The sequence below is a fragment of the Scyliorhinus canicula genome, chromosome 11, assembly GCF_902713615.1.
Source record: "Scyliorhinus canicula chromosome 11, sScyCan1.1, whole genome shotgun sequence".
Lineage (NCBI taxonomy): Eukaryota > Metazoa > Chordata > Chondrichthyes > Carcharhiniformes > Scyliorhinidae > Scyliorhinus > Scyliorhinus canicula.
Window position 1 is genome coordinate 123294976 of NC_052156.1, and position 27962 is coordinate 123322937.

Sequence of the window (27962 nt, forward strand, 5' to 3'; positions counted from 1 at the left end):
AGGGAGTGCCAGGATTTTGACCCCACGATGATGAAGGAACATGATGGCCGGAATTCTCCGGCTGTTGGGATTCTCTTTTCCCGCTGGCAGCGCACCCCTGCCCACGGCTTTCCCGGCGGTGAGGGGCGGCTTCTATGGGAAATCCCATTAAAAAGTGGCGGGAAGATAGAATCCTGGCATCAGCGAATGGCACGTTCCTGAGAAACACATGGCTGGAGGAACGGCGAATCCAGCCCGATATGCTTCCAAGTCAGAATGATGTGTGGCTCAAGAGGAGCATTTGTAGGTGGTGGTGTTACCACCTCCATTTCCCTTTTAGTCCCCATTTTAGATCCACTGACATCCCAATTATTTCCGATCTGTGTGACTAAGTGTCTGCTGTCAGTATTTGTCAAGGGGCAATTTTGAAACATTGACACTGGCGGCTGGTTTCTGGTTTCTCCCAAAACGGGGCTCAGTGTTGACGCCGTCGTGAAAACCGTGGGGCGGGATTCTCCGCCGGCGGGATTCTCAGTTTTCCCAATGGCGTGGGGCTGCCCCACAATGGGAAACCCCATTGACCGGCCAACGTAACGGAGAATCCCGCCAACGGGTCGGGGCAGAAATGTGGCGAGGCGGGGAGGAGACTCCAGCCCGTGGGGTATCACAACGGCGTCATCAGGACACAAGGGGCTAGCATGGGCAGATCATGCAACACGTGAAGGACAGGCTGCCGATTCGCCGGTTCCATCATTGACGCGACGCCGCGGCTCGAGTTAAAGATTCTCCCCCACACACACACGTCGCAGGAAAGATGGTGGCGCGGAGAACAATGCCGCGATTTAGGGATGGGGAGCTAGAGATCTCCCTGGACGCCGTGGGGGAGAGGAGGCAGGAGTTATACCCCGACCCGCAGGACAGCAGGCGCCGTTGTTCGCCGTGCGTGGGCAGAGGTGGCCAATGCCGCCAGCGCCGTCGGGGCAGACAGCAGACCAGTGCAGAAAGACGCTGCATGGCCTCCTCAGGGCAGCCAGGGTGAGTACCCCCACACACATGTGACCACCCCCTAGGGGGACAGTCCCACCCACACCCACATGGGTGCACCCACCCTTTGCAGCCATAATGGCCGGGTGCCCTGTGCACTAATGCCACCAGAGACCCAATACCTGGGTTGCATGCGCGCAACCATCTAACACTGTTGGTGTTTGTGTTTGTGTCCCCCCCACCTAAATTGCCCTTTAGGGTGTGGTTACAGAAATAACCACACCCTACGTGTGGGACGAATTAATGTCAGTACTAGACCTCACCCAATGTCTCCGGTTTGCGGAAAATCCCAACACCCATTCCCCAGCGTGAGCCGTGCCAGAAGTGGTTAGTGCTGTGGCGTGCACTATTCTGCCTTTGATGCCACGGAGCCCAATTTTGTAGCAATCTCATTTGCAATCCCTTCCTGTAACATCATATATTTGCATCCTTATATCCTCGTTTTGCAAAAACATCTTTCTACACCACCCCATCGATTGTCTCCATTTCCCTTTGAAATTGGCCTTCCCAAAATGTCTTCCATCCGAACAAATTTTGATGTCACGAGTTAATTCACAGTATCACAACTAATGGGCAAAATTAAGTTAAGAATAATTCAAGCAAAAACAACAAGGCTTTCCATTATCTTTCAAATCGAGTTACCTTCTGGACATACACAGGTATTCACACAATGATCACTCTGTTGTTGAGGATTTGGATCTGTACAGGTTGGAATACAGGCTGGGCCACACTCCTTGTATGTCTGATTCCCAGGACAGGTAGGCAGAGCTGAGAATAAAATATTGCTCATTTTTAAAATAATTTTGACCATTTGAAATGGCACTATTACAAAATATAAACACAGGAAAACAGGTTGGATTTGTATTCATAGGTAGAGAACTACTTACTGCACTTTGTCTGAGCCCTCCAGTCTTTCCACATGAAAAACGTGTCTTTATTACATCGCCGTGCAATTTCCGCGAATGAAGCACATTTACAGCCCGATCCTTTACAGCTGCAAACATCTGCCTGACACATCTTCCAGTATTGCCCAATCAGACGGTTGTCAAGGCATGACAGGAACAGACGTGAAATTGCTTCACATTGCTGAGAATAAAAATTCATAACAAGAGAGGTTAGAGTGTCATTCATTTACAAAGTCCGGAAATGTCTCTTCAAAATGTGATGACGTGAATTCATTTTCACCGATATTATACAATCAACAGCTCCACACAGGAATTCAGGTTGCCACTATTTTCCCCAAACCCTTGCCTGCAAGGGATTGGGGAAAGGATGCACAGGGGTGAGTTGGGGTTTGGAGGAGAGCTTACCTTTCATTAAACCCAGTTTTTAGGTGCAACATAAAGGAAATGAGGACTAATTTTTGACTCAAGGTTTCCCGTGCCTTTTCACACCCCAGAATTGCACAAACAGCCACACTGGAAGATGCCAATGTCTAGAAGAGAATGAAACCCACCTAAAACAGGTGTTAGGTATCCTGCAATATACCCAACCAAATTATGAGCTTATTTTGATAGAACCGGTCCAAAAACTCCACAGAGGTTTTACCAGTATCCCCCGTAGCTTTAGCAGGAGGCCATCAGAAACCTCAGGTAAATAGCGGCTGCTCAGTTAAGTAAGGCCTCTGTCTTGACGAAGAGTTTCCTGATTTCTGTATAAGCGGTGAATATTCTAGCCATCCCTTCGAAGGTACATGATAGGATAGAAACTTTGTTCCCCAACCTCACTGACGACCATGCATTATAGAGCTACCCTTAAGTGAGTTGAGGTGTACCATACTCCCCATGTGGCCCCCAGCAGTAAACTCCAGAGCAGGAAAATAGTTTTGTTTCCAGTGCCTTTGGGGACCAAATGGAGCATTCCTGGGATGGAGGGAAGAATTGGCCAACTTCCATAATGCCAAAGGTTCATCGCAAAACAAATTCCAAGATCGCCGACCATGGAATTTTGGAGCCTTCGTGTTTTACTGCATATTTAAATATTTTCATGATTTTTTCTTGCACAAGTATGAATTTGGCCAGAGCTGCTGACTCAAACATGTGGCCACAGGATACCAGTTACCCTACTTCCCTTGGCCCTCTCTGAAATTCTTTCTATTCCACTCCGCCTCATAAATGTTTCCAGATTCTTCTTGAACGCTCCCATGCTATTCAATTTAACCGACAGGGTTGTAATGAGATCTGGAATTGAGAGGTTGGTCATTATCCTTAGCTCACAAAGAACCTAAGGCATGCCTGTCCATTAGAGAGAGATGATTAAAGAGGGACAGCACAGTGGTTAGCACTGTTGCCACACAGAACCAGGGACCCGGGTTCAATTCCGGCCTTGGGTGACTGTCTGTGCGGAGTCTGTACGTTCTCCCCATGTCTGTGTGGGTTTTCTCTGGGTGCTCCAGTTTCCTCCAACAGTCCAAAGATGTGCAGGTTAGGTGGATTGGCCATTATTAAGACATCCTGGCTAGTGCGCAATCAATTCCAGACCCATGTGCTCTGAAGTCACAACACAAGTCAATCAATTATAAAAATACCCAAAGTCTTTGACCCTTAGGTGCCAATAACTATAGTCACCACGTTTGTAAATTTAAACACAATTACTGTTTATTTACACCAAAACCTATCTTGAAATATGCAATAAATATAACTGGTTAACAGCAAGCTAGTACCCGCTGTAGCCTAACTCCACATTCCACACACAAACAGCAGACAAACAGAGTGATGGAAAGGGGTAAAAAAAAAATTCGCGGAGGTAAGAAAATAGTCTTTTTTTCAGATGATGGTCTTTAGCACACTTTCGTGACAGCAAGCTTGCAGTTGAAAGTCTTTGGTTTCCAGCTTGTAATGATCTTCTTTGTAGATTCTTTCATTCAGGCACTCACTAGGTTAGAAATGCATTACAGTGCCCGCGCCCCCCCCCCCCCCCCAGGACCATGGTGCCTGCCCGTGCCTCCAATCCCGCCGGCACCAGACGTGCTTTGATTCCCGACGGCGGGAAAGGCTTGTCAGCGGCAGGACTTCGGCCCATCGCGGGCCGGAGAATCGCCGCGGGGAACCCGCCGACGGGTGCAGCGCGATTCCCGTCCCCGCCGATTCCTGGGTGGCACGGCGGGGGCGAGATTGACGCCGGCCCCGGGCGATTCTCCGACCCCCCACCCCATATTTCTAACTGTGCTTTCAGTTCGTGGTTTGTCTTCAGACCTCTGTAGTTCCAGGAAGACAGCATCCAGAGGCTTTCTGGAGAGAGAGTCCATCCTCACAGTAACCTTCTGGAGATAGCTAGCTGGATATCTCTGTAGAAAGTTACCTGTATCTTTCTTTCACCGTGCTTCCAGAATCAAAACTGAAACCAAACTCAAGCCTTGGACTCTGAAAAGCAATCCAGTGGGATCAGATCCAATCACCACCTGTTACCGGGCAGAGTGCAGCCTTTTGGGCCAATCCATTGGCCACCAGTCAATCGTCAAACTGAGCCCCAACCCTACCACTGATGCTAGCCAGTCTGCAGTAGCTTCTGTTTAAACCTGCACAGCCTTCTGGAAGCTTCCTGCTTGAATTAAAGGTGCAGACTCTTGTCTTAAAGTAACATACTCAAAAATGTAAAAGCCAAAAATAAAAGAAAATGGAAGTAAGGGAATAAACAGGAAGGACCCTTGCCCCATGCTAAATTGCACCTTAGTGTCCAAGATGTAAAGATTAGGTTACCGAATTAAGGGGAAAGGGCGAGGGAGTGGACCTGGCTAAACTGCTCCTTCAAAGGGTCAGCGCAGATGCAATGGGCCAAATAGCCTCCTTCTGCACTGTCGGTATTCTATACTGAATTGAATAGCTTGAGGGACACCACTCTATATCAAACATGGGGCAAGGGAAGGAGGCAGATCTCCATGAATTACCACAGCCAGCACTGTGCTGTTGGCGTTATCCTGCACCATACTATAGCCACCCAACCAACTGAGCTAACCACCTCCATATCAGGCATAATGCTTTCTTTCTTGATGAGGAATCAAACCTGAACCACGGCAGTGAGAGCAAGTAATCCTAACTTCGAGACTACCAGGGAACCGAGAGGCCCTAGAAAGGCCCAATTGATGAACAGGCTATTGCTGAGTAAATCCCTTGGTAACATTGTTGCCGACACCTTCCGTTACTATCATGATGATTTGGAGTAGACTGGCGGGGCTATAATTAGCTGGGTTGGTTTGGGCCTGCTCTTTGTGCACTGGACGTACGTGGGCAATGCTCCACGTTGTTCAATAAATGCCACTGTAATAGCTCTGCTGCAACAGTTTGGCCGAGGACACAAATGGTTCTTCAGTACTATAGCCAAGGAGATTAACTTGTGGATGAGCCAATGCTGCTATGGAAGATGCCTAAAGGCATGGTGCGGTAACCAAGGCATCCAAAAATCTTTAGGAATGGTGCCTAGGATTGCTGTTGGGCTTGTTAAGAATTAAGGTAACTAGAAGCTAAATATACCCATTAATTTGATTAACATAACTTTACACAATTGGTTCTGTAAAAAATAATCTAGCATTACCAGTTTGGAAACTTGACAACTGGAAATATTTCCTGACAGTTTAGGGTTATTATGAGACAACATTCTGAGACATAAAAGCAGAGGTGGGGCCCAATGCATATTTTTAATAGTTTACATGTTCTTTACTTGTGTTTTTTAAGTGATTTGGTGTTCAAACTTAACTAATTCATGACCACAGGCAAGTTCAAGTTAAAGGCCCTCATCTTCCTTTATACACATTGACTACTTGAAATGTTAAACAATATTTCATGCATGCTATAGGTTTAAATTCAACTGCGTTGAGATTTTATTGTGGATTTTGAGTAGAATTTTACCTTCCCAGAGTGAGTGAGTTTGGGAGCAGGTTGGTGAGGGTTAAATGTTGAAATTGGCAGCACATCGAGAAACCGATTCCAATAAATCAGCTATTAGTTCAAACGGCAGCATATAATTGTCACAAGTAGCCTTACATTAACACTGCAATGAAGTCCCTGTGACATCCCCTAGTCACCACACTCCAACGCTTGTTCGGGTACACAGAGGGAGAACTTAGAATGTCCAATTCACCCAACAGCACATCTTTGGACTGTGGGAGGAAACCGGAGCACCCGGAGAAAACCCATGCAGGCACAGGGAGAACGTGCAAGCTCCGCACCGACAGTGACCCGAGCCAGGAATTGAATCTGGGACCCAAGAGTTGTGAAGCAGCAGTGCTAACCACTGTGTCCCCGTGCCGCCCATTCAGCCACGTGCAAGAAACTCCCTTGGGAAAGACAGTTGGTACTTACTGGGAAACCATGAGCTATTTCTCAAAAGAGATATTTTCAACTTTAACTGCGGATGCATAGATTTCCCAAGCTTCCTGGAACTCGCCAGTGAAAGCAAGGTGAGATCGCTGTGCCAAATTGTGTGTGTGGGAAGATTGCTGAAGAAATTACAGGGAACAATTCCATTCCGCTGAGTACTGAGATCTGCTTGCTTGTCGAATTGTGTGAAAAGATTTTGCTTGCCGTGCTTGTAGCAGACTTGTACCTCACAATTTACAGGTGGTTTCTGCATATTTAAGGGGTCTCTTACATAAATGACTTGGAAGAAAATGTAGCGGGTCTGATTAGCAAGTTTGTGGATGATACTAAGATTGCAGGAGTTGCAGATGGTGATGAAGATTATCAGAGAATACAACAGGTTATAGATAGGCTGCAAAATTGGGCAGAGAAATGCTATATGGAACTTAACCCGAACAAATGCCAAGTGATGCATATTTGTAGATCCAATTCAGATGGGAGCTATAAAATAAATGGTAGAACCATCAGGAGAAAGACACAGAGAGATCTGGGCATGCAGGTCCACAGATCCTTATAAGTGGCAGCACTGGTGGAAATGGTGGTAAAGAAAGCATATGGCATGCTTGCTTTCATAGGAGTAGAAAAGTTCAAAAATTTCATAGGACGGGGTATCGAGTAGAAAAGTTCAAAAATTTTGTTACAATTATACAGAAAGTTGGTTAAACCACATTTGGAATATTGTGTCCAATTCTGGTCACCACACTACCAGAAGGACGTGGAGGCTTTGGAGAGAGTACAGAAAAGATTTACCAGCATATTCCCTGGTATGGAGGGTATTAGCTATGAGGAGAGATTGAATAAACTGGGATTATTCTCCCTAGCGAGTTGGAGGCTGAGGGATGACCTGATAGAAGTTTATAAAATTATTGGGGGTATAGATAGGGTGAACAGTTGGAGGCTTTTTCCCAAGGTGGAATTGACAATTACAACTTCAATGTGAGGGGGATAGGTTCAGTGGAGATGTGCAGGGGAAGTTTTTTACACAGAGGGCGGTGGTGGCCTGGAGCACTGCCAAGTGAGGTGGTTGCGGCAGATGCATTAGCGACCTTTAAGACTTATCTGGATAGGTGCATGAACAGACAGGGTATAGAAGGATACAGGTGGTTGGTTCAAGATAGGTTACGTGCTCAGAGCAGGCTTGGAGGGCTGAAGGACTTGTTCCTGTGCTGTATTGTTCTTTGTTGTTCTTTATACACCATTTAGAATGTTGGTGTGTCTAAGCGCCATTTTGTCATTTATCACATCGCAATAGGTGCCTCCTTGTGGTCAGGTGGAGACCAAGATCAACAGCTGCAGCAAGGGGTTGGGAAGTTGGAAGGGGTGGTGGGAGGAGAGGGGGGAAGGGGTAGTGGGAGGAGGTGGGGAAAAGAGGAGGTGAGAGGCGAGGGGGTGAAGTGGTGGTGGGAGGAGATGGGGAAGGGCTGGTAGGAGGAGGGGGAACGGGTGGTGGGAGGAGATGGGGGAAGGGCTGGTGGGAGGAGGGGGAAGGGGTGGTGGGAGGAGAGGAGGAAGGGGTAGTGGGAGGAGAGGGGTGGTGGGGGGGAAGGGGTGGTGGGAGGAGAGGGGGGGAGTGGTGGTGGGAGGAGGTGGGGAAGGGCTGGTGGGAGGAGGGGGAAGGGGTGGTGGGAGGAGAGGAGGAAGGGGTAGTGGGAGGAGAGGGGTGGTGGGGGAGGGAAGGGCTGGTGGGAGGAGAGGGTGGGAGTGGTGGTGGGAGGAGGTGGGGGAAGGGGTGGTGGGAGGAGAGGGGGGGAAGGGGTAGTGGGAGGAGAGGGGGATGTGGTGGTTGGAGGAGGTGGGGAAGGGGTGGTGGGAGGAGAGGGGGGGAAGGGTAGCGGGAGGAGGTGGGGCAAGTGGTGGTGGGAGGAGGTGGGGGAAGGGGTGGTGGGAAGTTGTGGTGGGAGGAGGTGGGGGAAGGGGTGGTGGGAGGAGACGGGGGAAGGGGTAGTGGGAGGAGGTGGGGGAAAGGGGTGGTGGGAGGAGGGGGGAGGAATTGGAAATAGGGAGGGGGAGAATGGGGAGGAGGTGGGGGCGAGGCAGGGGGGGTCTCACTTTGGTGGTGAGCCCCCGACCTCGGCATCCGCAACCTCCCGGTCCTCAGGTCCGCCTGAGAGTTCCAGGGCCCTCTTTTCATGCACGGTAAGGGGGTGCAATTCAGGTGGACCCCCTCCAATCCTGGCACGCTCCCGGTTGTTATGGCAGTGCTTTTCCTGGGGTGGGGGGGGGAGGGTTGCACAGAAAGATCAACAGTATTAGGCAGACATGTACTTGCAGCCCAGCGGTTGGGTGTATGTTGGCATAGGTTCATAGGCCATCCTGCCAATGCAGCTTGTATGGGTGGTGCAGCCATGTGGGCCTCAGCTAGGGTTGTACCGGCCCCCGTGCGGAGGGGGTGCAGGACCACATGCGTGGCGGGCAGGGGGGGTTAGTGCCATGGGCACAGTGGGGGAGTTACTCATCCTGGCTGCCCTGACTCGGTTATTGAGCTTCTTGTGGCACTGGCTGCCTGTCCTGGGTGTTATGCCCACGGCGCTGACGGCATCTCCCACCTCCCTCCACAGGCGCCAGGTGGTGTTGGCAGTGACCCTGTGGCCGTGTCCGGGGTACAGGGCGTCCCTCCTTTGCTCCACGACGTCCAGGAGCATCACCATGTCACGGTCCTGGAACCTCGGTGCTGCGCGGCGGGTGGCCATCTTCCCGCTTTGGCCTGTGTCTGTGCGGGTGGCGTCTATTTCAGAGCGACACGGTGTGGCGTCAATTACACCCGCGCGCCTGTGACACTATTCTGGGCCATGCCATCACGCTTCCAGTGACGCCCGTGCTGGCCCCTTCCGTGACGCAGAATATACGTACTTTTGATCAGCTCGACGCCGGCGTCGTTCGCGCCGGTTTTGACGCCCGCGTCAGAACTTGGCCGCGATATCGGAGAATCCCAGCCATCATGGTACATAGTTCTAGTCATGCTTAGCATTGGCTCCTCCAGGGCAGCACGGTGGCGCAGTGGTTAGCACTACTGTCTCACAGCGCCAAGGTCCCAGGTCCGATCCCGGCTCTGGGTCACTGTCTGTGTGGAGTTTGCACATTCGCCCTGTGTTTGCGTGGGTTTCGCCCCCACAACCCAAAGATGTACAGGGTAGGTGGATTGGCCACACTACATTGCCCCTTAATTGGAAAAAAAATGAATTGGGTACTCTAAATTATTATTTTTGTTATATTTATAACATTGGCTCCTCTAAATTCTTTGCAAGCAGGCACATTATGACTGGAATGCCCGCCAGTACCTTACATGTACTTTGCTCTCGTTCTAGAGGTATTTCTTCATCAACTGCCCAGAGTTTCATTATCTATGTCAAGCTTAGAGAGCTTGGAATATTTTGTAGCCTCCAACATGAACTGCTGTCTCTGTTTCCAGCAACTGTTTTTAACTCACTTTATAAGGTGCAAACACCAGGTGACTACACAAATATATGGTCCCATCAACGTGCGAATATGTGAACGAATGCATAGACTACAAGAATCCTTTGATTGTGGCCCCCTCAAGAGCATATGAACTCCTCCAAGGAGTCCTCATTGCTCTCCTGAGCTGCATCCTGTGGAGTACTTCATGTCCTGTGATAGGCTGAAGACATGAACTAGACCTGTCATAATAAGAATGTTTTCAGTGAACATTGTACTTATGCTCATGTTTCTGACGATGTTAGCCTTGCTGCCATCCCCACGCAGCCCCCTCTTCGGCAACCTACATCCCGCGGGCCCCTTCTCACCAGCACTTACTTCTGGCCTGGGTTGTTCCATAATCCTGGGTCTCCAGTGGATGTCATTCCAGCAGCAACCACTCTCTCCTCAGTGGCGCTGCTGAGCAAAGAAGAGCTACCAGCCTCTGACTGGTTGCAGCTCTTGACATGTGGGATTTTTAGTCCCTGGAGTTCTGATCTCGGAGAAGGCTGGCCAGACACCTGTTAATTGCCTGATTGGCTCATAATCCGGCAGACCTTCCCCGAAGGAGATAGTGCGGCTTTCTCACGGCTCTCCAGTTGGTGGTAGATACTGCCATCACCTCCATAAAATTTCCCCATTGGAGTTGTGGGGTGGGAACTGATGCTGAGTCTGGCAGAGAAAATGTATATTTTCCAAATTGACTTACTTAAGTAGACTGTGATATACATAATAGGATAAGTGATTAGAGTTGGCAATATGATTGGACAAGAGAGAAATGAGAAACTTATGTCTCTAGCATTTGTCTGCTATTGTCAGCAACTGTGTAATTTCCACATCAGATCAAAGTTCCTGCTTTGTTATTCTGTCGTAACTTCAAAATATTTCCCTGATTATAAACTTACAGTTTTTGCTTCACATGATTGGCTTGAATGGGGATGGCTATGACATGCGTGTCCCAAAACATCCAGCTTGTTTGCATTTATAAAAGTTGAATCTGGAAAAAGACAATACGGATATGGCAATTTAATGCTATCAACCAGAATGATAATGCACGTATGTGACAGCAATAACTTTGAGACTGTCAGATGGCACAACAGGCAATTATATCTCAAGGAATCTAACTCAGTTAGATGTGATTCTGCGATTGGAAAGCACTTGTTGAATAATCCTGGGTGTGTTAAGAATTCACTAATAACCAATTTAAGATTATCAGTTGGGCTCACAATGGCTCACTCTCGCTTGCTGGAAGCTATTATATTCAAAAAGCAGGGACTTGTCCTCTGCAGACAAAAAGGAACCTTTCCAGGCATTGGCATGTTTCATGAATTAAACAAAAGCTTGGGGACAATAGGTCCCTAGTCCATGCTCCATGCCAATGCCTTATCAACCAATCAACACCCCTTTCACATGCAGTATAAATTATTGTTCCCTTTGCATTTTGGCATTCCTGTGTCTGTTCTGATGAGTGCAAAATGAAAAGCTTCAACAACATGTCTTTTTTTCAGCAATACTCATTTTTCTTTTATTATTTTTACCATAAGTGCTGCTGCTGTTTTTGTCAAATTTTCCACAAAGGCCACACAGTTGTCCTTGATATTTATCATCAAGAGTTACCTACAAATAAAATATAAATGCAAAGTTTTAGACAAGCGTTTGAAAGGGCGTCACTTGTTCACCAAATATGCAAGAAACAGTTGGTTTCTATCTCTACCAAAATTATTTTTTCAAAATTGACGATCTCCAGGGACAGCAGCATGTTATTGAAATATTAATCGAGAGCGCAGGTCTAATGCTCTGAAGTTATTCGTTCAAATCTCAACTGAGCAGGTGGGTGAATTTAAATTCAGTTTGTTAAATAATCGAAAATGAAATGTTACTTTCATAACCAATAATCATGGAATAACTAGCTTCCCATAAAATCTAGTTCACTAATAAACTTCAGGAGAGGAAATCTGATCAGGTCTGGCCTACAAGTGACTCCAGCCACAAACAATGCTGAACTGCTCTCTAAAATGGAGGCATTCTGTTGAATGACAATCAGGAATAGGCAATAAATGACACCGACATCCCAAGAATTAATATTAAAAATAAGTTATATCTTGAATGATATGGCAAATGGAAAACCTGATGTTGACAGGCTTCTGAAGTTCAGATGACGTTCAATGGACTCAATCCGATCTGATCCTCAGCCCAAATAATGAAATACTTTTCTATTCTCCAGGTCTGAGAAATGCCTCAAGCTAAGGAACATTTTAACAAAAGCATCAACGGTATCATCAGCTCAATTGCAATTGTGACTAAAAGTTTTGACACATGTTGCTTCAACCTGTCCCAGACGTGCGGCCTAAATGCTAAATGATACAAGCCTTGGTACCTACACCCGACACTAGTTACCAGGCTGTAGCCAGGCAGCAAGGTTTGGATGAGAGCGGCATAGAGTTGGACCTTTGCACATGTAACTCGGACATTATCCAAATCTTTTTATCAGTTCTTAAATGTATTAATCACAGGATGAATATAAATGAGGGAGACCATTCAATCAGAGTCTCCTAGTGAAAGATCCATGGTCTATTTTTGAATGTTGCTTAAGATTTTGCCTTTGTCTGACATTTATCACAATATTTTCTTCAAGGCAACAGTTATCTCAGGTAAAAATGGTTGACCAATAGCAAAACAATCACTAAGAACCAGACAGTCACTTACATCCCAATTATTAAAATTTCATATCAAAAGAACACACATTGTTCTCCACTGAAGACATCCAGAATTACAACGTACTATTCGGCCTCTGTTCACTCCACTGGATAAATAAATGTAAAACTAGCTGAAAAATGAATATGAAACTATTGAATAAAACCAACTTACCCATAATGCATCTTTACTGTTCCAGATCACAGATATAGTATGCTTCCTGTTTGACATTTTTATGTAAATTCCACTTCTATAGATGCCAATTACCTTGTCATGATATGGTAGACGTATTCTGTAAAATAAAGATGATGTTGAATGAAACTGTTATTCTAAGCTGGAAGAAAAGGCCATTATAATGTTGTATTTTAGAAGTTATTTTAACATCATAAGATTCAACTTTGATCAAGTCAAGATTTTTGTTTCTATTGGGTTTGTATATTAAGAATTTGGAGCTGGATGATGTCAAATAATATCCCACAAAGCTCTATTAACTCTTCACATGATTCACTGCAACATCCCAACCGGTTTACCCTTACCGTTATTGGCTAAGTGATAGAAGGGGTCATCAATAGTGCTATCAAACGGCACTTACACGTCAATAACCTGATACATCAATAACCTATCAATAAGATAGATAGTTTCTAGAAGAATAAAGGAATAAAGGTTTATGGTGTTCAGGCCGGAACGTGAAGCTGAGTCCACAAAAGATCAGCCATGATCTAACTAAATGGCGGAGCAGGCTCGAAGGGCCAGATGACCTACTCCTGCTCCTGGTTCTTATGTTCTAACCTGCTCACTGATGCTGTGTTTGAGTTCCATCAGGGCCACTGACCTCATTACAGTCTTATCCCAAACATGGACAAAAGAGCTAAATTCAAGTGGAGAGGTTAGACTGACTGCCTGTGAAATCAAGGCTGAATTTACCTTTATATCAAGGCAACATCTAACCAGGTATGTCATTAAGGAGCCCGAGCAAAGTTGAAGTAAATGAGAACTAGGGGGGGACAATTCTCTTGGTTCGAGCAACTCTCTTGGTTCACGTCATGTTGGCACAAAGAAAGATAGTTGTGGTGATTGGACATCAATTATCTCAGTCCCTGGACATTTCTGCAAGAGTTCCTCAGGGTAGTGTCCTCGGCCGAAACATCTTTAGCTGCTTCATCAATGACGTTCTTTCCATCATAAGGTCAGAAATGGGGATGTACATTGATGATTGCACAATGTTCAGTATAATTTGTGACTCTTCAGGTACTGATGCAGTCTGTGTTCATGTGTAGCAAAGCCTGGACAACATTGAGGCTTGGGCTGATAAGTGGCAAGTAACATTTGCACCGTACAAGTGTCAGGCAATGACCATCTCCAACAAGAGATAATCTAACCATCTCCACATGGTATTCAAAGGCATTGCCATTGCTGAATTCCCGATCGTCAAATCCTGGAGGTTACTATTGACCAGAAACTGAACTGGACAAGCCATATAAATATTGTGGCTACAAGAGCAGGTCGAAGGCTGGAAATTCTGTGACAAGTAACTCACTTCCTGGCTCCCAAAAACCTGTCCACCATCTACAAGGCACAAGTCAGGATTGTGTTGGAATATTCTTCACTTGCCTGGATGAGTGCAGCTCCAACATCACTCAATAAGCTCAACACCATCCAGGACCAAGCAGTCAGCTTGATGAGCACCCCATCACCACCTTAAATGTTAATTTTTTCCACCACTGTCACACAGAAATGTTCAATATATGAGTGCTTTTAATAGTGTAAATGATGTAGTGTAAATGAGGCAGTAAACCAGAGGACATGGAGGTGATTATTAAAAGAACCTGAGGTACAGGAGGAGAAAGAGGCAGACGTTCTGGCCTTTACTTCCCTGGTAGCCCGGAGGCAGATATTACTAGCATGGAGGGACTCCAGGCCCCTGAAGTCGGAGACCTATCGGACATGGCTAGCTTTCTCTGTCTGTAGAAAATCAAGTTCGCCTTGAGAGGGTCACTGTTAGGGTTCGCCCGGAGGTGGCAACCATTCATCAACTTCTTCGCGGAGAATGAATCGTCAGCAGAGGGGGGGGGGGGGGGGGGGTTAGGTTAGCATAGGTTAAGGAGATAATTAATGGTGGGACCTTTTGGGGAGGGAGGTGGTATTTGCACTATATTTATATTTCCATGTACATTGTTTATATTGCTGCTGTTACAACACCAAAATAATTCCTGAATAAAATGTTTATTAAAAAAAAAGAACCTGAGGTAGTGCACGAGGAAACAATGTTCTCGGGTGGGAGTGTTGGGTTGGGAGGGGGGGGGGGGGGGGGGGGGGAGGAGGCAGTGGTGGGGGGGGAGAAGATTGAGGAAGTAGCAGTGAAAAAAGAATTGAATAAATACTTGAAGAGAAATATTCGTACGGCTATGGTGAAAGCACAGGGGAAGGGTGTAATAACCTGTAGTAACCTGCACAGGACTCATCCAGCTGGGGATGATTGTTTCCTGTGCTCAATTGGACTGAGTTAACCCAGCATAAAAGGCTGGCAGCTGTAGAGCCAGCTAAAAAAAGGGATGAGGACCCGGTGAAAGATAACCGGGCCCTTTGCATGCATGATACTGTTGCTGAAATAAAGGACTTTTAAGAAGCTCATGGGTACTCCCCTGACTTTATCACTGGGGATTCATTGACCTTTTCCATCAAAGAGCAAGCACATGCACAGTGGAATAAATGGCCTCATCTTGAGCTGTATAAAGCTAGAATTGTCTACGAAAGTCATTTTGACACTAGGTGCCCATGTTAATTGTATTGGAATGTTCAGTGACATTTTGGGAAGCAGAACCAAGTATAGAGCAAACAACAAAATAGTCTGTAATTTAAAAGTATATACAAAGAAAACTTACTTCACATTTTGAACCAAAATTGTCCCATTCGCCACCAGAATTATGATGCCCTCTAACTGGATGTAAATGTGCTCCAGATTACCATTTGACCCTCGGCGGATTTGGATACTGAAATCCTCCGCACCACTTGCGCAATGGCGACTCAGAATGTAGTTGCAGGTTGATGTAAAATGGTAAAACTTGTCATCAAATGTCCTGAATGCTCCATTTCCCCAAGTACTACAGAGCCCTGTAAAACAGACAAAAGACCATCAGATATTGATGGATGGAAGTGGTCTGTACTCTGCTTAACCTAATCACACTGCACACGCATCTAGATATTGCTCTTGCCTGTTACTACCTTAGTGAAGAATCCAGTATCCCAACACGGAACGGGAGAAATGAGTTGGTGAGTAAGATGTGCGATTAAATGACTTGATTGGTAAGTAAGATATGCTATTAAATGACTTTATTACCAGAGAGTGTGAGACACCTCCAGCAAAACATTCGATGATCTCTCTGGTTCAATATTCCCAAGTACGTAAAATATGCAAATAGCTAGCAGTTGCAAAAAATGTTGAGAAAGGTGAGATAATACATTTTGGATCTGTACACAATGATGTGGATGAACAGAGAAATCTAGGATTTAAATGATAATCAATGACCAGATTGATGTGTTTAAAACAATAGAAGAATTCAGTTGGATAATAATAAGAGAAACTATCTGCTCTGGTGAAAGAAGAACAAGGGTGCAGTCTTAAAAATGGGTGAGGTGGTGGCGTAATGGTATTATCACTCGACTAGTAATCCAGAAACCCTGGACAATGCCCTGGGGACACAGGGCATGAATCCCACCCCGGTAGATGTTGAAATTTGAATTAATTGAAAGTCTAATAATGACCATGGGAATGATTCTCCGGAAATATTTCTCAGTGTGGGACGTGATCCAGTCCAGCTGGACCTTGATGAGGTGCTGTGGGACATGTTCCAGTCTCAGATGGGAATGGCTGAGGCACTGGAAAGCTTGGCCCACTTGCAGTTGGACATTGCTGAGACTCTGCAGAGCATATCCCAGTTACGTATGAGAATCGCCAAGGTCATTGACACTATGATGCATTGGGGAGGCGCCAGGGTTGGCATAGCTAGGTGACGCAGGGGCAGCCGGGAATCAACCAGCTGCCCCATTGTCCTGAGGTGAACTCCAGGGTCCAATGGTCGAAGGAGGGGAGTGACAACCCGGACTCATCCTATGGAGTGGGAATGGTGACCACCCACACCCTAAGTTCTACTCCGCGTCTCGCAGTCAGCACCTGGAACAGGTGCATGTGCCGCTGACAAGTGCGCTGGGGATCCTCTGTCCCCAGAGCCCCCAGGGGACGCCCACCAGGGGCATCGAAGACCGTGGGATGTCGAAAGCAGCTGGTTGCCTCCACCTCAGGTGTGCATCCTGGGGGCACACCTAGATGCAGCGGATAGCGTGGAAGGCGAAGGACATCGAGGATCACTGACAGGGCATGGGGAGGTAGGTAGGGGATCAGGAGTGGAGTGTGCATGGGAGGGGAGGGGTGGGGAGTTGGGGGAGTGGGAGGGAGCAGAGGATGGGGGTGGCACCATTGAGAGAGTGGTACAAAGTGGTCAACACATGTACAAGACAAAATTTTTAAAACCCTCACCACAACCAGTGGCTCGTTGTCCAGCGATGCAGGGTGACCACCAATTCCATGCCCCATCCCCAAGACATGGGCGCCTGCCCCTCTTCCCACCCCACCCCCCCACCCGGCATTCCCAGCCCATGTCCATTCGGCCGCGGCTCACCGGCCTGCATCCCCTGCACCACAAACGCCCAAACAGAACGTCGCCATACCCTGGCCAGGGACATTTACCCAGGGCTGGGGCCCATCTCCTGGGTGTTCAGAGGCTGGCTGCTGCAAATGTGATGCGGCCTCCCACATTGTCCAAACACAGTGATCATGGATCAAGATGTGATTGGGATGCTGGGCAGTGAGCCCCACATGCTACATGGCCCGAACACCAATGGGGATGCACTTGGGATGTGTGAAATGCTCATTTATCCATGGTTGTCAATTCCTCATTCACAGTAGCCTCTAGCTGCATGGCCAGAGGCCTCCGCAGTCAGTGGGAGTTATGGGTGGTCTGTAGAGCAGACAGGCAGAGACAAGGGTTGCCCCTCGAAAGTGATACACGATGCAGGGGCTGGCATGGAGGACCCGAGCACAGTTGCCCCACCCCCAGCAGAGTTCCCCTGCACCAGCCCTGATACAGGGGCTGGTTTAGCTCACAGGGCTAATCGCTGGCTTTTAAAGCAGACCAAGCAGGCCAGCAGCACGGTTCGATTCCCGTACCAGCCTCCCCGGACAGGCGCCGGAATGTGGCGACTAGGGGCTTTTCACAGTAACTTCATTGAAGCCTACTCGTGACAATAAACGATTTTCATTTCATTTTCATTTTATTTCATACTCCGTCCTCACCCTCCCCCAACCCTGATACCCCAGTCTCCCATGGTGGCCCACCCTAAATGGGGCTGCAACCCCTCAGCGAATGTGAGCGAATGTGGCTACTCTAAGTGATCCCGTAGCAGCCCTTCTGCCAGGTTCAGGTTTTTCAAAAGGAATACTAATCGGCACCAGCGTGACCACTTGCTGGGAGGCATCTGGATCACGGCAGGCTGTTGGATCTGGGGTGGCTCCGGTGAATTGTATGGAAATTGGGATTGAGTGGTGATTATTGTTTTCTCGCCGCGCAACGGTGGGATCCCGATTTAGCCTTTGGTAGCGGGCCGGTTGCATCGCAAACGGTTTTGCACCCGGCATGGTTCTTGTTTTTGGCCTCTCCCACTATTCACCGGTCTCACTGCGCTCTCGCTCCAGTGCAACAGGACCACTCAATCACACCCAATGAAACCATTGCCGTTTGTTGTAAAAATCTACCTGGTTCACTAACGTCCTTTAGGGAAGGAAATCTGCCATCCTTACCTGGTCTGGCCTACATGTGACTACAAAGCCTACAGATTTTTACAAAAAAAGCGCAGTGAGACCTATATCAATGGGGTTGACTCTTAAAAAATGCTTTCCGAAATAGCCTGGCAAACTACTCAACTCAACTAACGGGCCTTACGGTAGCATGGTGGTTAGCATCAATGCTTCACAGCTCCAGGGTCCCAGGTTCGATTCCCGGCTGGGTCACTGTCTGTGTGGAGTCTGCACGTCCTCCCCGTGTGTGCGTGGGTTTCCTCCGGGTGCTCCGGTTTCCTCCCACAGTCCAAAGATGTGCGGGTTAGGTGGATTGGCTATGCTAAATTGCCCGTAGTGTTAGGTTAATGGGGGGATTGTTGGGTTACGGGTATACGGGTTATGTGGGTTTAAGTAGGGTGATCATCGCTCGGCACAACATCGAGGGCCGAAGGGCCTGTTCTGTGCTGTACTGTTCTATGTTCTAAGGGTAATTAGAGATGAGCAATAAATGCTGGCCTTGCCCACATTCCATGAATTTTCTTTGTAATTAGAGCAATGGGCCATTCAGGACTGACATTAGGGATGTGAACAAGCTTGAGGGCTGCCTTTCTGACTTGTTTTCCAATGGCCTTACAAACTCATAAAAAAAAGGCTAGTGGCATTTAGGATATTAGACACCCAAGTCAATGCTACGAAATATGGCCTGTGGGGAAAACTAAATGTTTCGCTGCGCAGTTGGGATATTTTTCTGAAATTGAATGAATTTGACTGTAACTGACTGTGCTACATTAAGCCTGGGATTGTTCGGTAATTGACATGGATTTCTAGAGTGGAGAATATTTTACTTGTTAACACCGGCATCTCTCGAACAAATTTTTTTTTTAAGTTACAATTTTAAAGGTTCATACATCTCCATAAGAAAATAAATAAATAAATACTTACCACTGCTGCTACCCAATGTTGTTTCCAACAAAGATCTGGGAACATGCCTCGTCAAGTCGCTTTCAGAACCTGGTTCAGAAGAAGATATTTACACCATATTAGGCTCAAACACACAAATGTGTTTTGCCACTTGCTGCTGTAACATCAGCAGAAGAGCCATCGAAACCCCAAAGGAGCCCCATAAATATTTAATCAGCCCCTGCACATTTATGATGGCATACATGTGGAGTGCACCTGGCGAGGTTGACTTCTTCCACGGCTTTGCAGTGAGTAGCTGCCATTTTGCCCTTCATGGGGACAGCTCACAAGTGTCAGTTCTTTGATTGTGATCATGTGTCAGTCGGTCAAGCTGGACATGGGGGACAGGCTAAAGGGCGGGAGAGAGCTGAAGGACAAGCGGGGAAGGGTGGGAGGCTGCCTTGAGAAGAATGACAAACTCTCCGGGCTTTGAAAGTTGTTCTGGGAAGGAAGACTCCTTCCGTGATGTAAATGTCAATTAAACTAACTATGAGCAAATGGCTGTCCGGGTGCTCTTTAAATATAGCCCTGACCTTCAACCCCAGGAAGAAATGGTGGGAAAGTGATTAGAATTATAGGATTCAAGAAAATCAAAGCTTAACTTTAAAATTACTTTTCACCCGGGTCCCACTGATGGGGGGACGTGGGGTGGGGTTGGGGTGCTCCCTGTCACTGCATCTAGACAGGCAGGGAGAATCTCTAGGCCTGCCTGGAACATTAGTCCCCTGGACCACCGCTTGCAGAGCTTGGGATTTGCAAAGTCAGCAGTTATGCGTGTATTTCACTGGATAGATTTGGAGCATTATCCCTTTCTAGGGGTGAACAAAGTTCTGAGAAGCTATCATTGGGTCACCACTTCGATATCAAATTTTAATAAATTCCTTAGTAATGCAGTAACAGAATCAAGAAGGGAGTGGGATTAAGGAATGGATAGATATTTTGCACCTTGCCTGATTAATTCACACAGAACTATCCCTTACGAAAGTAAATAATGGCATCCCACAATCATGATGGGCTTAATCCCCATTTTTGTTGCAAATATTCAGGTATAGTTCACAAGTATTAAATGATTATTCGTGCTAATTAACAGGTCCAAAAACTGGCTTATTATCTTTGATCAGCTGGGCTACCTCCCAAATTTTCCAGAAAAAATGTAGACTGGTTGTTAGTCACTTCCTCCGTGTACTTAAAAAGGGGGAAAAATGAATGAAGCACAGAGGGAAGATAGCGATGTCTTAACTTTGAAACTTCTTTAGAAGAGTACAGCACAGAACAGGCCCTTCAGCCCTCGATGTTGTGCCGAGCAATGATCACCCTACTCAAACACACGTATCCACCCTATACCCATAACCCAACAACCCCCCCCCCCCCCCCCAACCTTACTTTTTTAGGACACTACGGGCAATTTAGCATGGCCAATCCACCTAACCCGCACATCTTTGGACTGTGGGAGGAAACCGGAGCACCCGGAGGAAACCCACGCACACACGGGGAGGACGTGCAGACTCCGCACAGACAGTGACCCAGCCGGGAACCGAACCTGGGACCCTGGAGCTGTGAAGCATTTATGCTAACCACCATGCTACCGTGCTGCCCTGTGCCCTCTAATTTGGGCCTATTGCCCATTCCTGATTTCCATTGGCCCATCATAAGTTGTCTTCAGCTGCCGAGACCCTCAGTTCTGGAAGCCCCTCCCGAAGTCTCTCCATGTATTTCTGTTTCTTTAATTTGCCCCTTAAAACGTACCACACTGACCAAACCTTTGGTCACCTGTCTTAAGATCTCTTTCGTGACTCAGTGTCAAATTCTGTTTGCTAACGCCCCAGTGAGGTATTTTGGGAGTGTATGACTACATTAGAGACACAAATGCAAAGTGCTGTGATTGCAGGCAGAAAGAAGTGAAAAACACTTTGATGCTCTTGGAGTAACTCAAGTATCGAACGCTTTTGGAGAAGATGAAAAAATTGAAAGCAAATATGTTAAAGAATTTGCTGTCCTTATCATTCTATCCAGGGCAATGATCAGATATTTAATTATGACCACAAGATCTGCATACCTTTACTGGATCTGTTATCAGTGCACAAATCAAGGTTGTGGTTGAGAATGGAGATAATAGGAGAAAGTGCCTTGGGTGTTAGGCTTCAGGTAGATTGACCATAAATTGAAATAAGTTATCAATCTGGCTCTACAAGGTGTGCTTCCCGTCATGGCTGTCATGCATTGCACTGAACCAGTTTTTCTGCAAATGATGAGGATTACATTCCACCACACACTGATGGTAAACAAAAGTTGTAATTTAGCCAAAATTTGGTTGGTCAATATTCCATTCCAACAAAGTTGCAGCAACTTTTTGAAAATGACACTCCTGGACCTTTCTCTATGCCGAGTGAACTATTGAATTGGAGATGCAACTTTTTCAGAGGAAGCCAACGCTGAGGTAAATGTATTTTTATCTCCAAATAGCAACACCAATACACGGACCCCTCAGATTCAGCTAATAAGCTGTTTGATACTATCCAAAATAGTTTTGTTCTCATACGAACGACATATGAAATTAGAGTTGGACAGTGTGTAAACAAATGGTAGGCTATTTTTAGTCTGAGGTACCAATGACAAAGCTTGACCATAATGCTTCTGGATACTCTTTTATAAAAAAAACAAAGATTCTTCTTTGAATAATTTCATCACAAATTGTTAACAAGTTTGAATTTTTCAAGACACTTTTTTGATAGGGTAGTTTGACCATAAAAGAGAGTGGGGAGAGAGATTATAAAATATTTCAGCCTTCTTGGATTCTGGAGTGGTTTACCACAGGGCGCGGTTAAGACAGATAACATTCACTCCTTTAAAGAGAAACTGGATAAATATTTGAAGCAGAGTTTACAGAATTATTGAGAGAACAGTTGGATTAATCTTAGATCTTCTATCAAGGCATCAGCACAATCATAACAGGTTGATTGGCCTCCAACATGGTACTGACATACTGAGGTGTGAGCTTAACTCTCAAATTTATCTGTGTTGAAAAGTATATTATACTGAAGGAAAGTTTAGCCAGGGGAAATATTATCCATTCTTAAAAATACTCTGGTATTGAATTAATTACCCTGATGGCGGAATATATATAACTTCTGCAACCAATAGTTTCTTTCATGCAATTAAAAACTAAGAAGAACTTGTGCTTTTTATTCTCTACTGTTACTGTACTGCTTTTGCTTTCATTCCCCTTCACCTGCAATGAAAGCCACTGGGATTTTGCACACTGTCGACACAGGAGCTGAGTTGATGGATCATTCATGTTAAACATCAATAAGCACCTACAGTTTATTGTGCCGCAGTTCATTACAAGGTCCCACCTCGAAGGAAACAAATTATTTTGCAGCATTTTAAATTCTAAAATCCTGACTTTGATACCAGCAGCTTTAAAGTGAATTAGGTCACTCCCACCTCCAGCAGGAGCTGAGACCCAACTGCAGATGTGGACCCAGAAAATCCGTAAACTTTCCAATTGGGAATGTGCAAGTACTTCCAGTGGGAGAAATTTGCCCAGGTCCCAGTGATGCTGTCCCAATGATTTCAGTTGGTACCTCCTGTGAGGAGTCAGGGCAGCTAGTTATTGCGTCTGCTCCTTGTAATCTGACATCACAAAACGTGCTGGAGCTGGTGGAATGGAGATCACCCCTGAAATTCCTACTCTCATCCAAACCCATTATCAAACTTAGTGAAGAATAACGTCTTTATGATATTATTTTATTTCATATCACAAAATACAAAATAACTATATACATAAATGTAAAAACTCATATAAGCTATATTACTGCAAAATCACAGACACTTTATAGTGTTTGAAATGTACTTACCTGTGCACAAAGGCAGAGCCCAGAGGACAACTAATACAAGCTTTTCCATTGCATTAGTTTGGGACTTAGGCACTGTGGTCACCCAAGTGTAGAGTCTACAATAAAAGTCAATTTATATAGTGCTGCTCCTCAGGCTCATTTGAATAGAATAAGGAAGTTTAAAGCGATTATTTGCTGAGCATTTTCCCTTTGATGGTGAATTTAACTCTTTAGATTCTGAAACATCATTTTAGGCACTTAATTCTGCACAAGTACTTTTTTTTTTTTTTTTTAAATAATTTTTATTGAAAGAGTTTTTCCATACAGACATTTACCCCTACTAATTTTTAAATTATTTACAACACAATCCCTCTAGGCAAATGTCCCTCCCTCGCCCGCCCTCTCGCGCGCACCCGTCCTCCCCCCCCCCCCCCCCCCCCCCCCCCCCCCCAGGCAACCTTAACAACCAAGGCAGCCTACAGTTTCAGACATGAGCAGCGAGCAGGCTTGCCCGCGTTACAGTCGTGCGTGTCCCCCCCCCCCTCCCCCCCCCCCCCCCCCCTCCCCCCCCCTCCCCCCCCTCCCCTCCCCCCCCCCTCCCCCCCCCCTCCCCCCCCCTCCCCCCCCCCCTCCCCCCCCCCTCCCCCCCCCTCCCCCCCCCCCCTCCCCCCCCCCCTCCCTCCCCCCCCCCCCTCCCCCCCCCTCTCCCCCCCCCCTCCCCCCCCCCTCCCCCCCTCCCCCCCCCTCCCCCCCCCCCTCCCCCCCCCCCCTCCCCCCCCCCCCCCCCCGGGTTGCTGCTGCCACGACCCCGAACGTCTATCTCTGATCTAAAAAGTCAAGGAAAGGTTGCCACCGCCTGGCGAATCCCTGTACCGACCCTCTCAGGGCAAATTTGATCCTTTCTAGCTGAATATAGCTAGCCATATCGTTAATCCAAGTTTCAACGCTTGGAGGCCTCGCGTCCTTCCATTGAATTAATATCCTTCGTCGAGCCACTAGGGACGCAAAGGCCAGTATTCCGGCCTCCCTAGCCTCCTGTACCCCCGGTTCTACCCCGACCCCAAAGATCGCAAGCCCCCATCTTGGTTTGACCCTGGACCCCACCACCTTCGACACCGTCCTTGCCACCCCCTTCCAGAACCCTTCCAGCACCGGACATGCCCAGAACATATGCACATGGTTCGCTGGGCTTCCCAGACATCTGACACACCTGTCCTCACCCCCAAAGAACCGGCTCATCCTTGTCCCCGTCATGTGAGCTCTATGCAGCACCTTAAATTGAATGAGGCTCAGTCTCGCACACGAGGAGGAATAGTTGACCTTCTCCAGTGCATCCGCCCACGTCCCGTCTTCTATCTGCTCTCCCAGCTCCCCTTCCCACTTGGCTTTCAGCTCCTCCCCCCGATGCTGCTTCCGCCTCCTGCATTATCTTGTAGATGTCTGATATCTTCCCCCCTCCGACCCAGACCCCCGAGAGCACCCTATCACTCGCCCCCTTACTGGGGAGCAGGGGAAACCCCTCCACCTGCCGCCTAGCAAATGCCTTCACTTGTAAATATCTGAACATGTTTCCCGGGGGGAGCTCAAACTTCTCCTCCAGCCCTCCCAGGCTCGCAAACCTCCCCTCTATAAACAGGTCCTTCAGCTGCCGTATGCCCACCCTGTACCAGCTCTGAAATCCCCCGTCGATGTTCCCCGGGATGAATCTATGGTTCCCTCTTATTGGCGCCGCCAACAGACCTCCCATTTCACCCCTATGTCGCCTCCACTGCCCCCATATCTTGAGGGTGGCCGCCACCACCGGGCTCGTGGTGTACCTCGTGGGGGGGAGCGGCCATGGTGCCGTTACTAGGGCCCCCAGGCTTGTGTTGCCACAGGACGCCCTCTCCATTCGTTTCCAAGCTGCCCCCTCCCCTTCCATCATCCACTTGCGCACCATTGACACATTTGCCGCCCAGTAGTACCCCGAGAGATTGGGCAGTGCCAGCCCTCCACTGTCCCTACTCCGCTCCAAAAAGACCCTCCTCACCCTTGGGGTGCCATGCGCCCACACGTAGCTCATGATGCTACTCGTCACCTTTTTGAAGAAGGCCCTAGGGAGGAAGATGGGCAAGCACTGAAATAAAAACAAGAACCTTGGGAGGACCGTCATTTTGATTGACTGCACCCTCCCCGCCAGCGACAACGGTACCATGTCCCACCTCTTAAACTCCTCCTCCATCTGTTCCACCAGCCTGGAAAAGTTCAACTTGTGGAGGGTCCCCCAGTTCCTTGCCACCTGCACCCCTAAGTACCTAAAGCTCTTTCCTGCTCGCTTGAAGGGGAGTCTCCCAATACCCTCTCCCTGGTCCCCCGGGTGTATCACAAAAACCTCGCTTTTGCCCAAATTTAATTTGTACCCCGAAAAGTCCCCAAACTCTGCTAATAGTTCCATTATCTCCGGCATTCCCCCTTCTGGGTCTGCCACGTACAGCAGTAGATCATCCGCATACAGCGATACTCGATGTTCCTCCCCTCCCCTAGTCAGTCCTCTCCACCCCCCTGAACCCCTCAGTGCCATCGCCAACGGTTCAATCGCCAGTGCGAAAAGTAGGGGGGATAGGGGACATCCCTGCCTGGTCCCTCGGTGGAGCCCGAAATACTCCGACCTCCTCCCGTTTGTCACTACACTCGCCGTCGGGGCCGAGTAGAGCAACTTCACCCACTTAATAAACCCTTCCCCAAACCCAAACCGTTTCAACGTCTCCCACAGGTACTCCCACTCCACCCTATCGAATGCCTTCTCCGCGTCCAGCGCTACCACTATCTCAGCCTCCCCCTCCACTGCCGGCATCATAATTACATTCAGCAATCTCCGCACGTTCGTGTTGAGCTGCCGCCCCTTCACGAACCCCGTCTGGTCCTCATGGATTACCCCTGGCACACAATCCTCTATTCTAGCTGCCAGGATCTTTGCCAGCAACTTGGCATCCACGTTCAGAAGCGAGATAGGCCTGTAGGACCCGCACTGCACGGGGTCTTTATCCCGCTTCAATATCAGGGAGATCAGAGCCTGCGACATTGTCGGGGGCAGAACCCCCCCCTCTCGCGCCTCATTAAAGGCTCGTACCAGTACCGGTCCCACCAAGTCCACATTTTTCTTATAGAATTCCACCGGGAACCCATCTGGCCCCGGCGCCTTCCCCGCTTGCATCTGACCTATTCCCTTGACTAGCTCCTCTAGCCCTATTGGCGCCCCCAGCCCTTCTACCAGCCCCTCCTGGACCCTTGGGAACCTCAATTTGTTTAGGAAGTCCTCCATTCCCCCTCTCCTCGTCGGCGGCTCAGACCGATACAACTCCTTGTAAAAATCCCTGAAGACCCCGTTCACTTCTTGCCCCTTCTGCACTACCTTCCCGCCCCTCTCCTTCACTCCCCCAATCTCCCTAGCCGCATCTCGTTTGCGAAGCTGGTGTGCCAGCATCCTGCTCGCCTTTTCCCCATACTCATAGACCGCGCCCTGTGCCCTTCTCCACTGCGTCTCTGCCTTCCTGGTGGTCAGCAGGTCAAACTTGACCTGCAGGCTGCGCCGTTCTTCCAGCAGCCCCTCCTCTGGTGCCTCCGCATATCTCCTATCCACTTCCAATAGCTCCCCCACCAGCCTCTCCCTCTCCTGCCTCTCCTTTCTTTCTCTATGCGCCCTTATGGAGATCAGCTCTCCCCTGATCACTGCCTTCAGGGCCTCCCAGACCATCCCCACCTGCACCTCACCCGTGTCATTCAAGTCCAGATAGCTCTCAATGCTCTTCCGGACCCTTTTACACACCTCGTCGTCCGCTAACAGCCCCACATCCAGCCGCCACAGCGGGCGCTGGTCCCGCGCCTCCCCCATTTCCACATCCACCCAATGCGGTGCATGATCAGAGATCGCAATGGCCGAGTACTCAGCTTCCCGTACCCTCGGGATCAGCCCCCTGCTCAACACGAAGAAATCGATTCTGGAGTACACTCTATGGACGTGGGAGAAAAAGGAATACTCCCTCGCCCTCGGCCTACCAAACCTCCATGGGTCTACTCCTCCCATCTGCTCCATGTACCCCCTCAGCACTTCTGCCGCTGCCGGCCTCCTATTGGTCCTTGCGCTCGATCTGTCTAGCCCGGGGTCCAGCACTGTGTTAAAGTCCCCCCCCATGATCAAGCCCCCTGCCTCCAGTCCCGGAATGAGGCCCAATAGGCGCCTCATAAAACCCGCGTCATCCCAGTTCGGGGCATATACGTTGACCATCACCACTTTCTCCCCCTGCAGCTTACCCTTCACCATCACATACCTACCCTCCTTATCCGCCACCACCTCCTCCGCCACGAACGACACCCTCTTTCCCACCAGAATCGCCACCCCCCGGTTCTTTGCGTCCAATCCAGAGTGGAACACCTGTCCCACCCACCCCCTTCTCAGGCGAACCTGGTCCACTACCTTCAAATGGGTCTCCTGTAACATTGCTACATCAGCCTTCAGTCCCTTCAGGTGTGAGAATACCCTTGATCTCTTGACCGGCCCATTCAACCCCCTCACGTTCCAAGTGATCAGCCGGGTCGCGGGACGACCCGCCCCCCTCCCCTGCCGATTAGCCATGTCCTGTTCCCTGCTCGCCCCGGGTCGACCCTCCCCTTCTGACCCGCTCCCCATGGCGATGTCCCCCTCCCCCCACCTCTCCAGTCCTCCACTTCCCGTTTCTGGTCTTTTCAGCAGCAACCCGGTGTCCCTCCCTAACCCCCCTCCCCCCCCCCCCAGGCTAGGACCCCTCCTAGCCGCGATGTACCCTCCATCGTACTCCCGTAAGTCAGCTGGCA

At 48.3% G+C, this 27962-nt stretch overlaps 1 protein-coding gene across 14 annotated transcripts in view; it reads right to left on the reverse strand.

Moving 5' to 3' along the window:
• Nucleotides 1-23253, reverse strand: part of LOC119973345 (mucin-2-like) — a 186120-nt gene extending 162867 nt beyond the window's left edge. For all 14 annotated transcript variants that reach the window (XM_038811279.1, XM_038811274.1, XM_038811268.1 and 11 more), the window contains exons 1-8: nt 23154-23253; nt 19279-19347; nt 15386-15614; nt 12678-12795; nt 11348-11426; nt 10715-10806; nt 1911-2109; nt 1666-1791 (exon numbers count right to left, since the gene is read on the reverse strand). In XM_038811279.1, the coding sequence (XP_038667207.1) occupies nt 1666-1791; nt 1911-2109; nt 10715-10806; nt 11348-11426; nt 12678-12795; nt 15386-15614; nt 19279-19347; nt 23154-23202 (961 nt within the window). In that variant the 5' untranslated portion in view covers nt 23203-23253. The remainder of the gene's footprint in view (nt 1-1665; nt 1792-1910; nt 2110-10714; nt 10807-11347; nt 11427-12677; nt 12796-15385; nt 15615-19278; nt 19348-23153) is intronic.
• Between the last annotated feature and the right edge of the window lie 4709 nt (nt 23254-27962).